This window comes from Stegostoma tigrinum, chromosome 41, assembly GCF_030684315.1.
Source record: "Stegostoma tigrinum isolate sSteTig4 chromosome 41, sSteTig4.hap1, whole genome shotgun sequence".
NCBI classification, from domain to species: Eukaryota; Metazoa; Chordata; class Chondrichthyes; order Orectolobiformes; family Stegostomatidae; genus Stegostoma; species Stegostoma tigrinum.
The window spans coordinates 7,047,339-7,064,826 of record NC_081394.1 but is presented as its reverse complement, the minus strand read 5'-3'; the positions used below and the strand labels follow the sequence as shown (position 1 = coordinate 7,064,826).

General features: G+C 41.9%; 1 protein-coding gene across 3 annotated transcripts in view; it reads left to right on the top strand.

Annotated features, from left to right (window-relative positions):
• LOC125448540 (uncharacterized) overlaps positions 1 to 17,488 on the top strand; it is a 56,960-nt gene that overhangs the window by 22,903 nt on the left and 16,569 nt on the right. For all 3 annotated transcript variants that reach the window (XR_007246725.2, XM_048523905.2, XM_048523906.2), the window contains exons 9-14: positions 385 to 450; positions 6,554 to 6,616; positions 8,998 to 9,078; positions 10,282 to 10,362; positions 11,678 to 11,730; positions 14,623 to 14,682. Coding sequence is in view for 2 of the 3 variants with exons in the window: in XM_048523905.2 (XP_048379862.2) it covers positions 385 to 450; positions 6,554 to 6,616; positions 8,998 to 9,078; positions 10,282 to 10,362; positions 11,678 to 11,730; positions 14,623 to 14,682 (404 nt within the window). In the remaining variant the exon portion in view is untranslated. The remainder of the gene's footprint in view (positions 1 to 384; positions 451 to 6,553; positions 6,617 to 8,997; positions 9,079 to 10,281; positions 10,363 to 11,677; positions 11,731 to 14,622; positions 14,683 to 17,488) is intronic.

Genomic DNA, 17,488 nt, shown 5'->3' with positions numbered 1-17,488 from the left:
GTTTCCTCCGGGTGCTCCGGTTTCCTCCCACGGTCCAAAGATGTGCAGGTTAGGTGGATGGGCCATGCTAAATTGCCCATAGTGTCCAGGGATATGTAGACTGGGTGGATTAGCCATGTTTACTGTGGAATCATGGGAATGGGCAGGAGTGGTGAGTCTGGGTGGGATGCTGTTCAGAGCAGTGCTGTGGGCTCAATGGGCCATGTGGTGTGCTTCCACACTTCTAGGGATTCAATGCTACCTGAAAATCTTTATCTGTGCATTTTCTTTACCCCCGTTATTTTATTTTGCAGTTCTTCCGTTGCTTGGTTGTCTGTTGCACTGGTAACTGACATTTACCATGGCTCCCTTTCAGAAATAACCAGATTTGACACTATTTTCCAGGAGTTATCGTGGCATCTTGCTGTCTTGCTGTAGTGGCAGGTCTCCAGATGAATCAGAGGGGTCAAGGTAAAAGTTAAGATTGTTTTACTTATTTTTCTTTTAACCAAAACCTTTGAATTCTTTGATTTAACAGCCTGGTTCATGGTAAAATGGGCTCGCTGAATCTGCCTTTCCCTCCTGCATATTCTCGCGTGCCAAAGTAATTCATTCCGTGGGAATCAGAGGGTCTCATTTTGGAATTCCTCAACATTTCCCCCTACTGTAGAAAACAAATTCCTGGGGAGTGCACATCATCCGTGGTTACTTAAGAAAGTTAAAAAAACATATCTAACTTAAGGAAAAAACAGACAATTGTATGAAGTTCAATGACAGACCGATTCATTGGTCAGAATTTGAAAAAAAAACACAGACAAACTAAAAGGCTAATCGAGAGGAGGAAAGTAGAGTGAGAGATGGCTAGCTAGAAATGTAGAAGTGGTCAGTGAGAGTTTCTGCACATATTTAAAAAGGAGGGTGTAGGTGGAGAAAGATAGATTCAGGGAGTGGCTGCATGGAGGATAATATGGAGAAATGTAAAATTATTTACTTTGCGAGGGAGAATGCAATAACAGAGTCTTACATGAATGGGCCTTAGCTACAGAATTCCAAGGTGCGAGCAATTATAGCAAAAAGGCCTAGTGCATGAGTTACACAAGGTTAGTGTGTAGATACAACAACTAATTAAGAAAGCTAAGGCAATGCTATCCTTTACCTTGGATGTCAACCTTCAGTTATACAGGACATTGCTGGGACCTTATCTTCAATAATGAGTGCAGTTTTGGTTCTCTATTTAAGGAAATTTATAAATGCATTGGAGACATTTTGATTTTGATTTGGTTTGATTTATTATTGTATATTGTATTATATAGTGAAACGTGTTCTTTTGTGTGCTATCCAGACAAATCTTACCTTACATAAGTAATAAGAGGTAAGACAGATGAACTCAGGGCAGGGTTGTGAACATGACTCTGGGATATCATAGCAATTACAGACTCAGGGATGGTCAGGACTGGCAGCTTAATGTTCCAGGGTACAGATGCTTTAGGAGGGATAGAAAGGGGAGACAAGAGAGGAGGGGGAGGGGAGGTGGTGATGTGTTTGATTAGCGATAGCATTATAGCTGCATTTAGGGAGCATACTTCTGGGAGTACATCCAGAAAAGTTATTTGGGTGGAGCTGAGAAATAAGGGATGATCACCTTATTGGGATTGTATTACAGAATTCCCCAATATTTTGCAGGAAATTGAGAAACAAATTTGTAAGGAGATTTCAAGTTATCTGCAAGAATAATAGGGTGGCTATGGTGGGAGATTTTAACTTTCCAAACATAGCCTGGGACAGCCACAGTGATAAAGGTTTGGATGGAGAGGAATTTGTGAAGAATGTACAAGAAAATTTTCTGATTCAGTCTGTGGATGTACCCACCAGAGAAGATGCAAACCTGGACCTACTGTTGGGAAATAAAATAGAGCAGGTAACTGAGGTGTCACTGGGGGAGCACTTTGTGACCAGTGACCATATTTCTATTAGTTTTTAAATAGTGATGGCAAAGGGTAGACTGGATTTAAAAGTTAAAGTTATAAATTGGACAAAGGCCAAATTTGATGGCATTGGGCCAGAACATTAAAACATTGCCTGGGGGCGTATGTTTGCAGATAAAGGGATGGCTGGAAAATGTGAAGATCTTCAAACATGAGATAACCAGAGTCCAGGGACAGTATGTTTCTGTTAGGGTGAAGGTCAAGGCTGATAGGTGTTGAGAATGCTGAATGGCAAGAGAAATTGTGGTTTTGGTCAAGAAAAAGAAAGAGCAATATGTCAGGAATAGGCAGCAGAGATCGAATGAATTATTAGAAGAGCACAAAAGCAGTAGAAGTATATTTAAGGGGGAAAACAGGAGGGCAAAGAAGGGCATGAACTAACCTTAGCAAATGGGGTTAAGGTGAATCCAAAGGGATTTTAGAAATACATAAAGGACAAAAGGGTAGCTCAGAAGAGAACATGGCCTCTTAAAGATCAGCAGATGGGGAGATACTAAATGAATATTTTGCATTAGTGTTTACTGTGATGAAAGATATGGAAGATATTGAATGTTGAGAAACAAACGTTGAAAAATTACAGAGGAGGAGATGCTGGATGTCTTAAAATGCAAAAAATTGGATTAATCTCTGGGATCAGATCAGGTGTACACTAGAGCTGTGTGGGAAGCTAGGGAAGTGATTGTTAGGCCCCTGGCTGAGATATTTATATCATCAATAGCCACAGGTGATGCACCAGAAGGCTGGAGATTGGCTAATGTGGTGCCTCTATTTAAGAAAGGTGGTAAGGGAAAGCCAGGAAACTATAGACTGTTTAGCCTGGCATCGGCGGTGGGCAAGTTGTTGGAGGGAATTCTAAGGGTCAGAATTTACATGTATTTGGAAATGCAAGGGCTGATTACGGGCAGTCAACATGGCTTTGTGTGTGTGAAATCCTTTCTCACTAGCTAGGTTGAGCTTTTTGAAGAAATACTAAAGAAGACTGATGAGGGCAGAGTGATGGACATGATCTATATGGACTTCAATTAGACATTTAACAAGCTTCCTCATGGTAGGCTGGTAAGCAAGGTTAGATCACATGGAATACAGTGACAACTAGTCATTCAGATACAGAACTGGCTCAAAGGTAGAAGGCAAAGGTTGATGGTAGAGGTTTGCTTTTCAGACTGGAGGCCTGTGACCACAGGTGTGCCACAAGGATCAATGCTGGGTCCACTGCTTTTCATCACGTATGTAAATGATTTGGGTGGGAACAGAAGAAGTATAATTAGTAAGTTTGCAGATGACACCAAAATTGGAGGTGTGGTGGACAGTGAGAAAGGTTACCTCAGAGTACAACAGGGTCTTGATCAGTTCGACCAATGGGTTGAGGAGTGGCAGATGGAGTTTAATTTAGATAAATGTGAGGCGCAGCATTTTGGAAAGGCAAATCAGAGCAGGACTTACGCACTCAATGACAATATATTGGGGAGTGTTGTGAGCAAAGAGGCCTCAGAGTGCAGGTTCATAGTTCCTCAAAAGTAGAGTCACAGGTAGATGGGATAGTGAAGGAGGCATTTGGCATGCTTGCCTTTATTGGGCAGGACATTGAGTATAGTGGTCGGGAGGCCATGTTGCGGGTGTACAGGACATTGGTAAGGCCACTTTTGGAATACTGTGTACACTTCTGGTCTCCGTGCCATAGGAATGATGTTTTAAAACTTCAAATGGTTCAGAAAAGATTTACAGGGCTGTTGTCAGGATTGGACAGTTTAAGCTGTAGGGAGAGGCTGAATAGAATGGAACTATTTTCCCTGGAGTGTTGAAGGCTGAGGGGAGGACCGTATAGAGGTTTATAAAGTCATGAGTGCCATGGATCTTTTCCCCATGTGGGGAGAGTTAAAAACAAGACGGCATATGTTTAAGGCAGGAGGGTAAAGATTTAAAGGGACCCAAGGGGCAAGAGTTTCATACAGAGAGTGATCCATGTAAGGAACAAGTTGCCAGAGGAAGTGGTGAAGGCTGGTACAAATACAACATTTAAAATGCATCTAGATGGATATATGAACAGTCAGGGTTTGGAGGTAAATGGGCCAAATGCTGGCAAATTGGACAGATTTATCTATGGTACCCGGTCAGCATGGACAAGTTGCACTGAATGGTCTGTTTCTATGTTGTGCCTCTGACTCTATGACTCTATCAGGCTAATAGCGTAGAATGCAGAATATAGTGTTACAGCCACAGGGAAAGTGCAGAGAGAAGGATCAACTCCAATGTGTGTGAGGTCTGTTCATAAGTCCGATAACAGCATGGAAGAAGCTTTCTTAAATCTGTTGATATGCATTTTCAACCTTTTGTATCTTCTGCCCGATGGAAGAGAGTATAACCAGAGTGGGAGGAGCCTTTGATTATGATGGCTGCATCCCTGAAGCTGTGGGAAACATAGTCAATCATCGGAAGGAAGGCTGGTTTGCATCATAGACTGGGCTGTATTCACAACTCTCTGTAACTTCTTGTGATCCTGAGCAGAGCAGTCACTGTACCGAGCTGTAATGCATCCAGAAAGGGGGCATGCTCAATTTCATTAACATTCCAAGGAGTTTTCTGGCTCACTATCTGAAATAAGTGGATGGTCTTGGAAGGAAAGGTTGACCAAATTTGGCTCCTGCTATCTGGTGCTTAGAAGAGTGAGGAGTGATTTTATTGGAATATGTACGATTCTGAATGGTCTTGACAGGGAGAAGTAGAAATAATGTTTCCTGTCATGGGAAGGCCTAGAAATGTGAAGCACTTTTTGAAAATAGGGCTTGTCCGTTCAGAATGGCAATGTGGAGAAATATTTTCTCTTAAAAATCTCCCTCTAAATGCAGTGGAATGGGATAGGTATATATTTTTAAATATTTTTGTCAGGCAATGGAGTGTAAATGTTGCCAAGTATGATGTGAATATGGAATTTGAAACATAAGCAAGTCATCTTATTGAATGGTGACTGTTATCCATATATAAACTGGTATTCAACAATGGCTATGAGCCACCTATTATCAACAGAAATAAATAGTTGGGCTTTCTCAAGCATTTTATCTCAAAACATAAATACACAGGAACCAGAGGAGACCATTCAGCCCCTTAACCCTGTTATTCTAGATCATGATTGTTTCACTACTTCAACACCAAATTCCTGAAATCTCTACAAATCCCTTTATGACATCAATATGCCCAGTTGATCCCTTTCATGGTCAGACTTAATGACTGATATTTTACAGCCCTTGGTGCTACGGAGTCCCAAATATTCATCACCTTCTGAATGAAGAAATTCTCCAGCTCAGTCCAAAATGGCTTGCTCCTTATTCAGACTCCATGTCCCCTTGTTTTAACCTCCTGCCAAGGGAAGCACCCTTTCTGTGACCACCGTGCAGAATCCTTTAAAAATGCTGTCGCCTCAATGCAATCTTCCAAACTCAAGGGAATACAGGCCTAGCCCTCATACTGTCTGGGATGGCAACATAACCTGGAGGCCTCACTCTGTCTGAGATTTGTTTTCACCCGATGATCTGTATGTCCTTGCTGACTATGTTCTGCCTGTACTGCCCAGAAGCAGAGTTCTTCACGTACTTACGCACATGTGACCACAAATTAAATCAAATCAGTTTCAGTGATGGCAATACCATTGAATGTCAAGGGGCAATGATTAGATTGTCTCTCATTGGAGATGGTCACAGCCTGGCTTTTGTGTGGTGCAAATGTCACTTGCCACTTGTCAGTCCAAGCCTGGATATTATCCAGATCTTACTGCATTTGGACAGGGGCTGCTTCAGGATCTGAGGTGTCACTTGTAGCATGGGATCACCAACCACTTATCGAAAATGGAAGGTCTTGCTAAGTATCCCTAAAACCAAAGGCTCTCAAGTCAGTCGTGCCCTCTTTACTGTCCTAACGGAGGAAAGAAGGAGAATGAAACACAGAGTCTACTGTGCCTCAGTTCCCCACTGGATTCATCCACTTGCCCGTTGTGCATGCACTTGAGATGTATGAAGTTATGATGGGCATAGGTAGGGTAGACAGGAAGAAACTTTTCCCCTTGATGCAGGGATCAGTGACCAGGAGGCTTGGGTTTAAGGTAAGGTCTTAAGGTTTACAGATGTGAGGAGTAGCTTCTTCCCCGGGAGTTGGGAATCTGGAACTCACTGCCTGTAAGGGTGGGAGACGCTTTGAGGATGTATTTAGATGTAAACTTGTGATGCCAATACTTATTAGGCTATGGGCCAAGTGCTGACATTAAAATAGTAAGGTGCTGTTTTTGGCTGGTGCAGAATCAATGAACCGAAGGGCCTTTTTCTATGGTGCAGACCTAGGTAACTCAATGATTTGAAGGAGGTTGAATGAATTTGACATGAATGACACTTGATGTATCATCCTTTACAAATCTCTCCAGCTCATCTCCAGAGCGTTCCTGTTCACCTTTGGAATTTAATCAATTCGAAACCTTTTTGCGTAGGTTTTAGAGCACTCAGTTCAAATGGCTGCCTTTGTTTGAGTTGTTTCTTCAATGCCTGCGACTACTTGGCAAAGCCAGCTACATTTGTACCTTACTGAAACGTGTGTTTGTTCTGAAGGCATTGTTGCGGTACGTGGATGTCCTGCTGCAAAACCAGATTGAAGGACAGCATCGAAACCAGGTGAATGTTTATAAAATTTATCTTAAAAGCATCGGAAAAGTTCAGCAATTGAGTTAACCTCTGTGCAGAGAAATTGCATAAATTAATGTTTCAGGTCACTGACTCATTATGAATGGATACTATTGCTGGAGAGGAATGTTATTAGGCTTGCAATGAAAGTTGAGATTTCCTGTGTGATACTACTAATTATTTCTCCTGTGAAATTCACCTGAGAAAAATGTATTCATTTTGACTGGAATCAAGCATTCAGGAAAAACAAACTTATTATTAAAATCCGGACTGTTACTAATTATACTTAATTGAAATAATGGGCTTTCTGTAACAGTTTTTACTTTTAGTTTTCCTGATTTAATTTACCCTATTTAAATTCCAGTTTATCAACATTTTCTTCAGGTTGTTATGATTGACTGAGGCTAGAGGAAGGTTCTACATTTTTCTAATCTCATTAATCCACTGATGACAACGTAAAATTAAATGTTTTGCCCTGTTATAGATATGGCCAATTATGTGCATGGTTTTGAACAAAAAAGTCTGTCAAGTGTGGCATAGAGAAAACAAGGTGTAGAGCAGTATGAACACAGCAGGCCAAGCAGCATCAGAGGAGCAGGAAGGCTGACGTTTCGGGCCTAGACCCTTCTTCAGAAATTTCAGCCTTCCTGCTCCCTGTGTGTGTGTGTGTGTGTGTGTGTGTGTGTGTGTGTGTGTGTGTTGGTTTCCTCTGGATGCTCTAGTTTCCTCCCACTGTCCAAAGATGTGAAGGCTAGGTGGATTGGCCATGCTAAATCACTCATAGTGTTCAGGGATGTGTAGATTAGGTGGGTTATAGGGGAATAGATCTGGGTGGGATGCTCTGAGGGTCAGAGTGGACTTGTTGGGCCAAAGGGCCTGTTTCTACACTGCAGGGATTCTGTATTAAAATAAAATCCTCTAAGAAACGTCAAAATTGATTACTTTTTATGAAAACAGGACTTATCTGATAAAGAAGCAAAACTGATTAAAACACTGTTGAAAATATTAAAGTAACTTTCCAAATAACCTGAAACATATAAAGTCATAAAATTGACCTTGCATAAATAAAAATCTTTTTTTTTAATGTAGTTGCTAGCCATAGAGTCATACAGCACAGAAGCAGACCCTTTGGTTCAACTCATGCACGCCAACCAGACATCCCAATCTGACTTAGTCCCAATGGTCAGCATTTAGCCCATCACTCTAAATCCTTCCTATTCACATCGGCATCCAGATGCCTTTTAAATGTTGTAATGGGACCAGCCTCCACCATTTCCTCTGGCAGCACTTTCCATACATGCACCACCTTCTGCGTGAAAAAGTTGTCCCTTAGGTGCCTTTTCAATCTTTCCCCTCTCACCTTAAACCTCTGCCTCTAGTTTTGGACTCCCCCACCTGAGGAAAAGGAAAATTGGCTATTCACTCTATCCATGCCCCACAGTCCTTGAAGGCGAAAAGAATAGAGTTTGAAACATCGACGATATCTGTCAATAGAGTCCTGGTATGCATAGCTGGTGTGTCACTAAACGCAGGCAATTGTCGCTGGTGTCTTCAAAGACATTCATTCACGAGAGGTCATAAGGAAACCATCATGAGTAATCTTTTCAGAAGTATGTGAGAAACTTTAGCTGTGATTGATGTCAGAACAAATGCTGGGCTCTGAAACAGTCAAAGTCTGAAACAAAAAATGCCCCACATCACCAAAGGGACTTATCAACTGAACGTTCTACACTCATAAGAACCAAAAGAACTGCGGATGCTGTAAATCAGAAACAAAAACAAAGTTGCTGGAAAAGCTCAGCAGGTCTGGCAGCATCTGTGGAGGAGAAAGCAGAATTAACGTTTCGGGTCTGGTGACCCTTCCTCAAAACTTTCTACACTGCTCCTCTGATGCTGCTTGGCCTGCTGTGTTCATCCAGCTCTACACATTGTTATGTCAGATTCTCCAGCTTCTGCAGTTGCTACTATCTTGTTCTACATTCAACTTTCTTTATACTTGATTCAGTTTGATTTATTATTGTCACACAGAGTGAGATTCAGTGAAAGGTACAGTTTTGTGTGCTATCCAGGCACATCATAAGTAATTCAGGGTAATAGAACAGAATTTATAATAGAACGTTACAGCTACAGAGAAGATGCAGAGAAAGATGAACTCTAATATATGAGAGATCCCTTCAAAAATCTGATAACCATGGAAAAGAAGCTGTTCTTGAATCTGTTGGGACATTTTTTCAAACTTTTGTATCTTCCGCCCAATGGAAGAGGAGTTTTTGATTATATTGGCTGCTTTCCCAAGGCAGTGAGAAATGGTAGATGGAGTCAATGGAAGGAGGGCTGGTTTGGGTGATGATCTGTATCTTTTTCGCTCACAGCAATTTTCGTGGGTTGTGGCTGTCATGTTGTGACCATGGATTTGAAAAGGATGAACAATCGCAGGAATACTACAAAACCAGGTATCGGACTCTCTCCCCTCCCTTCATCTGGTTGTTGCTTCACAGGAATTTAGCGATGTCTGAACAAGATTATGTGGTGGTGTCTGCACCTTGCATGTCTTTGTCCCGGCATCATTTTTACTCACTCACCCCAGCCTGGTGATTGGACATCAGCGTGGTTAGGGATGAGCAAGTTATAGAGATAGGCAATGGCCTGGGTCTGGGTAAGGTACTCTTTGGTGGATTTGTGCAGATCTATTGGGCTGAATGGCCTCTTTCTGCACTGTAGGGATTCTATAATTCGAAGTGTTTACAAATGTATGGGGGTGTTAAACTGGAAAGGGTGCTAAAAAGATTTCCGAGCAGGTTACTAAGAGTTGAGGATTTGAGTTGCTGGGACATTTCTCCTCTGAAACATGTGACTTTGAGGAGTTACGTTGTAGAAGTTTATAATATTATGAAGGAAATAGATAATGTGAACAGCCAAGGTCTTTTCCTCAGGGTAGGGAAGGCCAAAATTAGAAGGCATAGTTTTAAGGTGAGAGGGAAAAGGTTTAACAGGGACCTAAGGGGCAACTTTTTCACATAGAGGCTGGTACGTGTATGGAATGAGCTGCCAGAGGAGGTGGTGGGGGCTGGTACAGTTGCAACATTTGAAAGACATTTAGAGATACATGGATTGGAAAGGGTTAAAGGGATACAGGCAGATGGGACTAGTTTTGGAAACCTGGTCGGCATGGGCAGGTTAGGCTGAAGGGCCTGTTTTTGTACTCTATGACTCTATGGCAACTCCAGACTGCCAGCACATCACCAGTGCTTGATGGCCTTTTAATTGTGGGATGCTGGTATATTCTGGCTGTTGTGTGGAATTCCAGTTTGTGTGACAATCGGGCTAGCATCGAAAGAGAGGGTCTGCATGGGTGCTAAGTCAATATTGAAGCTCGCTTGTGTTTGTCTGCTCTTTCCTCTCTCTGACGTTATCACATTTTATCCCTTTCTCTCAAACTCTCCTGTTTGGTGTAATTTGAAAACAATATGCAACAAATTGCCCATTGCAGATCCCGGTCAGTGTTCTCTGCCTGTCTTATATAGTTTAATACTTCATTCTCTACACAGATAAGTCACTGAAAACCTATTTTCCAGTATTGTAAATGTAACGAGGCTGTCTAGCAGGAAGAACAGGAGCACTGTTATATATTTTAACCCTCCTTACTTCTGTTCCAGAGAACTGTGTGATTGCTGGATAGCATGCTGCAATAAGGGGCAAGAGGAATCCAGGGAGATATATGTAAATCCGATAACTTGGTGAGAATCTTAAACCTTTGGACAATCAGAAATAGTCAATCAGTGAAAGTGTCAGGATTTCAGTGATCAGATTTAACATTAAGCGTATTTGATCAGTTTATCACTGTGCGAAAGTCACATAACGAAGCCATACAGTCATAGAGTCATACAGCACAGAAACAGACCCGCCAGTCCAAATAGTCAACGCCAAAAATCATGCCAAATTTAACTAGCCCCATCTGCCTCTGGTTGGCCCATATTCCTCTAAACACTTCTTGTTCAGGTATCTAGGTGTTTTTCAAATGTTGTAACTGTACCCACATCCATCACTTTCTCTGGAAGTTCATTCCACACACAAACCTCTCACTGTGTGAAATAATTAGCCCTCATATCCTTTTTAAGTCTTTCTCCTCTCACCTCAGAAATATGCCTCCTAGCCTTGAAATCCCCCACCTTAGGGAAACAACACCTGCCAGTCACCTTATCTATGCCCCTCATGATTTTATAAACATCTATGAGGTCACCCTTCAACCTCCTATGCTCCAGTGAGAGTACCCCCAGTCTGCCCAGCCTCTCCTTATAACTCAAGCCCTCCATTGCCAGCAACATTCTGGCAATTCTCTTCTGAACCCTCTCCAGCTTAATAATATCCTTCCTATACCAGGGCAATTAGATCTGGACATGGTGTTCCGGAAGAGGCCTCAAAAACAACTTGCACATCCTCAACATGACATCCCAACTCTGACACTCAAAGATCTGCGTGACTAAATTTGATCTGGGACATGTCAGTGTAGTGATTGGAATGAAGTAGGCCAGGTGGACCTTTTAGAATACAATTTCCCTGATTAGGGCTGTTCATCTGGTCCAATCAGGGACCCCAGGCTGACAGATATGAATGAGAGTGTTAAGGGTTCTGCTGACTCTCGGAGTCAGCTCTGTGCTAACTGGGTCAGTGTCATGTACTATGCGCATTTAAATAAAGGGTAACTTGATTACAGGATAACGACCTTCATGGAGTTATTTCAGCCAGCATGATATGCATTGTGTTAAACTACTTTAGTTATAGCTAGGTACCCACAAGCAGAACTGTCATTCCATTTTAATTCATTTTCAAAACCATTTTCCATTTATATGTTGGAACAGTTATCTCTGCCGTTCTATCTATTTTAGGAGGTAATTTTTGTAACTCAGTCACAAATTGCTGGCTAACTCTCTCTGTCACCAAAACTTATGTGTTCCCTAGTCCTGAATCCACAGTAAAACGGCAGTAATCCTCTATAGTTAAAGATTGAAAATATATATTTTGCAGAATCTGAATTGTTTTCATTTCGTTTAGCACCACAGGACAACAACAAGCAATTAATTTCTGCTGGACATCAATAGCCAGTGGTAAGTCATGACATGGTAATCATAAAACTGCAATGAATAACTGAAATGGAAGCAGAAGGTACTGGGGAAACTTGACAGGTCTGGCAGCTTCGTTGGAGAGAGAAACAAGATTAACATTTCCAGACTGATAAGACTCTTTTGGACTCGCAATGTTATTTTTGTTTTTCTCGCTCCCCACAGTTGTTGCCAGGCCTGCTAAGTATCTGCAGAGGTGTCTTTTTAATTTCCAATCTCCAGTAATTGCTTTGAGGAGCTGAAGTGCTTTATGCAAACACAGGGTTAAGCTGGAGAAACTCATCAGGCTCTGGTAGCATCTGTGGAGAAGGAATCAGAATTAAAGTTTCAAGTCTAACCTGACTCTTCTTCAGAACTCTGAGGCCACATTTAGAGTATTGCGTACAATTCAGGTCACTCCGCTATAAGAAGGATGCTATTAAACTGGAAAGGGTGCAAAAAAAGATTGACAAAGATGTAACTGAGACTGAAGGGTTTGAGTTATAAGAGCAGGCTAGATAGGCTGGGACTCGTTTCCCAGACTGTAGAAACCTGAAGGGTGATCTTATTGAGGCTTATAAAATCATGAGGGGCATAGATATGGTGAATAGCAAAAGTCTTCCCCAGGGTAAGGGAGTCTGAAATTAGACGGATGAGCAGAAAGATTTAAAAGGGACCTGAGATGCAACTTTTTTACACGTTGGTTGAATGTATATGGAACAACGTGTCAGAGGAAGTGGAGAAGTGAGACAATTGGATTGGTACATGGATAGAAACTTTAGAGGGATATGGGCCAAATGCAGGCAAATGGGACTAGTCCAGTTTGGGAAATCTGGTCAGCATGGGGAAGTTGGGCTGAAAGGTCATTTCCATGCTGTATGACTGTAACTACTTCAGAACCAAGTTCTGAGGAAAATCATGCCAGATTCAAAACATTAACTCGTTTTTTCTCTCTCTGCAGATGCCGTCAGACCTGCTGAGTTTCTCTAGCATTCTCTGTGATTGTTTCAGACATCCAGCATCCGCATTATTTTGATGTACTTGATGGTTTATTGGAGTCAAGGTTTATTTATTTTCCCTTGAAAATGTCTTGATGGGTCAAGACAATTTAAAGGTGAATTAAGATGGATGATGAAAGGTTACAACTATCCAGGGCATTGAATTTTAACATCCAATCCCAAGCCATTTATCAGCACCAGCACCAGTACTGTTCTATTCTCTAGTCCAAGCTAACACTTGAGGAACCAGAGGGCAATTCTGATTTGTCTATAGTGTTATCAAAGAGATACTGCCCAGTCTTACTGGGCAAAATGTACTTGGCTTGTTCATTAAGGCTCAAGAGGAGAAGTGAGATCAACAAAACAATCTCCCTCATCAGAATGCTATCAGCACCAATAACCCTTGATGGACACATTATTAACCTTATGGACTAAATGAGCCACAGTGGGTTTACAATGGATGAGCATGCTTGATTTATTGAATATATCTGAAAGGCTGAGGGACTTGAGGCTGTTTTCATTAGAGAGAAGAAGGTTGAGAAGTGTCTTCATTGAAACATATAAAATAATCAGAGGGTTAGATAGGGTGGATAGGGAGAGCCTTTTTCCTAGGATGGTGACGGCGAACACGAGGAGGCATAGCTTTAAATTGAGGGGTGAAAGATATAGGACAGATGTCAGAGGTAGTTTCTTTACTCAGAGAGTAGTAAGGGAATGGAATGCTTTGCCTGCAACGGTAGTAGATTCGCCAACTTTAGGTACATTTAAGTCGTCATTGGATAAGCATATGGATGTACATGGAATAGTGTAGGTTAGATGGGATTGAGACCGGTATGACAGGTCGGCACAACATCGAGGGCCAAAGGGCCTGTACTGTGCTGTAATGGTCTATGTTCTATGTTCTATGTTCTATCTCGAAGACTGTTTATTTGTATTCATGAGATGAGGGCACTGCTGGCTAGAACAGCATTTATTGCCCATCCCTAATTGCCTCGAGGGGAGTTTAAGAGTCAACTACTTCGCTATGGGTCTGGAGTCAAATGTAGGCCACACACAGACCAGCCAAGGATAAGACATTTCCTTTCCAAGGGACCCAAAATGGTTTTCCCGACAATGGATTCATTGTCATCATTAGATTTTAACTTCCAGAGTTTTATTGAATTCAAATTCTACCATCTGCCTTGGCAGGATTCGAACTCAGGTCCCCAGAACATTTCTGATCATTTCTGTGGAAGGGTCACTGGACCCGAAACATTAACTCTGTTTTTTCCCTCACAGCTGCTGCCAGGCCTGCTGAGCTTTTCCAGGTCACTACTTGGATCTCTGGGCTAACTGTCCAGTGGTAATACCACTAGGGTTGTGACCATTTGTTTTATGCAGCAGCTCCACCAAATTGCACCTAAAGTTATTGAAATGAGTACAAGAATGCATATAGATTTTAGTCACACAGAAAAAATATATGTTTCACAGGGAGTAAGTGGCACTTTTGTAATGTGGGAGGGAAGACCTTGAAGAAAAATTAAACTGAGAACCCTCAATTAAACGATGTTTGCATAATTAGATGTTCGCTTATTTTCATCTCCACTTGTGAATAATACCAAGCAAGGAGTCACGGGTAATCAGGTGTAGATAGGGAAATGGAGTTCAGGTCAGAGTCATGAGTGTTTCAAATGGCAAGAAGAACCTTGAGGGGCCGAATGGCCGACTCCGGCTATTAACTCATATGTTCCTATGATTCTCATTGGCCACTTTTAGCCCCGATCAATAGACAGGGTGAAGTGAATACTCAACTCTACAACTGAGAGCAGCAACATTTGGACAGCAAAATAAATGGCTGTTGGAAGGAGGTTGACAGATTCTTTTTGGCTGAATGTTAAACTGCTTTCCTATTTTTGCACAGCCCCTGCTGTGGGACAGCCTGCACAAAGCACAACTAGTGAGAAAAATCCAGAAACGAAATGTAAGTACAATTTTACATGTATTTATACATAGATTCACAAACTTTTATTTTGAACCAAAGTTATAGAGGCATTGAGTCGTACAGCATGGAAATAGACCCTTTGGTCCAAATTACGCATGCCGTTCATAATCCCAACCTAAACTAGTCCCACCTGCCTGCGCTTGGCCCACATCCAACCAGACATTTCGTATTCACTAAGTTATCTAAATATCTTTTAAATGTTTTAAATGTATCAACATTCATCACTGCCTCTGGAAGTTCATTCCAAACACAAACCACTGTCAGTGTCAAAACGTTGCTTTACATGTCTTTTTTTACATCTTTCTCCTCTCACTTTAAAACTATACCCCCTAGTCTTGAAATCCCCCATCCCAGAGGCTGTTCATGCTGTGTTTTGAACTTGGGTTCGAATACTGCAGCAAGCCCAGGACTGAAATGTCAACTTGAAGGTGAGGTGGCTTATTAACATGTCAAGCAACTGCGAAGTTGGCGGTCATTCCTACAGACAGTGCAGAGGTGTTCGACAAAGTGGTCACCCCTCCCCCCACCCCCCACTCTGCGTTTGGTCTCACCATTGTAAAGGAGGCTGCATTGTGAGTGGCGGGTGCAGTAGGCTAAATTGAAGGAAATACAAGGGAAATGTTACGTCACCTGAAAGGTGCGTTTGGGACCTTGGACAATGAGTAGCTAGGAGGTGAATAGGCAAGTGTTAAATCTTCTGTGATTGTTTGAGAAGGTGCTTCCAGACCTCATTGAGTCATAGAGCTGTACAGCATGGAAACAGACCCTTTGGTCTATCTCGTCTATGCTGACTAGATATCCTAAATTAATCCAGTCCCATTTGCCAGCATTTGGCCCATATCTGTCCAAATCCTTCCTATTTGTGCACCTGGATGCCTTTTAAATCTTGTAATTATATCAGCATCCACCACTTCCTCTGGCACTTCATTCCATACATGCGCCACCCTCTGTATGAAAAAGTTGTCCCTTAGATTCCTTTTAAATCTTCCCCCTCTCACTTTACACCTATATCCTTTACCTATCCTGGAGAAAAGCCTTTGCTCTTCATCCTATCCACACTCCTCATGAGTTTATAAACCAATACAAGGTTGCGCCTCAGCCCCCAACACTCCAGGGAACATAGCCCCAGCCTATTCACCCTCTCCCTACAGCTCAAACCATCTAAACCTAACAACATCCTTGTAATTCTTTTCTGAACCTTTCAAGATTAAACTGCTGAGTTTCTCCAGCATTCTTCATGTTTGTTTCAGAATTACAGCACACGCAATAGTTTGCTCTTAATTTGATCGGGCTAAGGTGTTTTATGCTGTATAATAGCATGGGTAGAGGATTGACCGAACTAATAGGAGGCAGAGAATAAAGGAGACATTTTCAGGACGGCAATGGATGCCACAGGAATCAGTGCTGGGGACAGAATTACTCAAACTATGTATTAATAACTTGGAGAAAAGAAATGTGAAATGCAACATTCATTTCACATTCACTTCAAAGAGTTATTTGGTGGCAATGTTCAATTCTGCCCAGCTGTAGGCTACTTGTGCGGTTTTCAGTAGATTGTTCAGGACAGTTCAATGTTCACTGATCAGGAATTGAAAAGACTGAAGGTTTTTAAGTACCTCAAGCAGAAAGAGCAGCAATCTCCATGCCGTAATGAATTGCTGAGCTCCATTGTTGAAACAAAACAAACAGCTGACCTACTCTGAATCCATGTGGCTGGTATCCTACTGGACGTGAAGAGCAGTTGGACATCTCTATTGTTAGAACAAACTCAGGAAGAAGTTTTAGGAGTTGGCAGGCAGCTAAGAGTTGCAGTTAGGACTCAAATGCATTCTTATGGAGCTGAGAAAGTGGAAAGTGCCTGTGAGCATTGATACTTCAGCGCAACTGAGAGAGTGGGGGCTTGCAAGCCAAATTTGCTGGATATAACTGAGCAACTTTGGCAATTAGATCATTGGATGTGGGGATAGGAGTGAGAACCAGAGAAGGGACTGGCTCAGTGAAGCTTGTTGAAAAGTTGGAGTTATCCTTGAAAATGAGCACCAGAGTGCAGTTTTGGAGTTCAAACCCTGGAAAGGAATGTTATAGACCAGAACAGGATTTGTTGCTGAGGCAGTCATTAGAGTCAAGGAGAGGGGAGTTATTCTAGTCACACTAATCCATGGGTCAGAACATAGAATAAACATAGTTTATTTCTAACTGGCAATTAAATGCCTAATTTATATCAGATTATGATCAAAAAATATATATTTTTATTTGTTCATGTGCTGTGTGACAACTGGCCACACCAGTATTAATTAAACATTTCTACCAGCCCTGGTGAAGGTGGTGAACTTTGTTTTTGAAACACTGTAGTCCTTGGAGTATCATGATACCCATAATGCTGCTAGGAAGAGAGTTGCAGGGTTTTGACCCACAGCAGTGAAGGAATGGCAATAGACTTCCAAATCAGGATGTTTCGTAGAAGGAGGTCTTGCACCTAAATGGTGTTCCTATGCATCAGCTACCCCCTGTCCTTCTGGCTAGTAGAGGTTGAAAGTTTGGAGTTTTGATGAGTGATTGCAGTACATCTTCCAGATAGTGCACACTGTGAATTAGCAGTGAATGTTTAAAGTGGCAGATGTGATGCCACTCAAGTGGATGGCTTTGTCTTGAGTAGTGTCAAGCTTCTTGAGTGTTTTTGGAGTTACAGTCACCCAGTCAAGTAGAATGTATTCCACCATGCTCCTGTTGTGTGCCTTGTATGCAATAGACAGGCACTGGCCTAAAGGAAAATGAGTCAATGGCC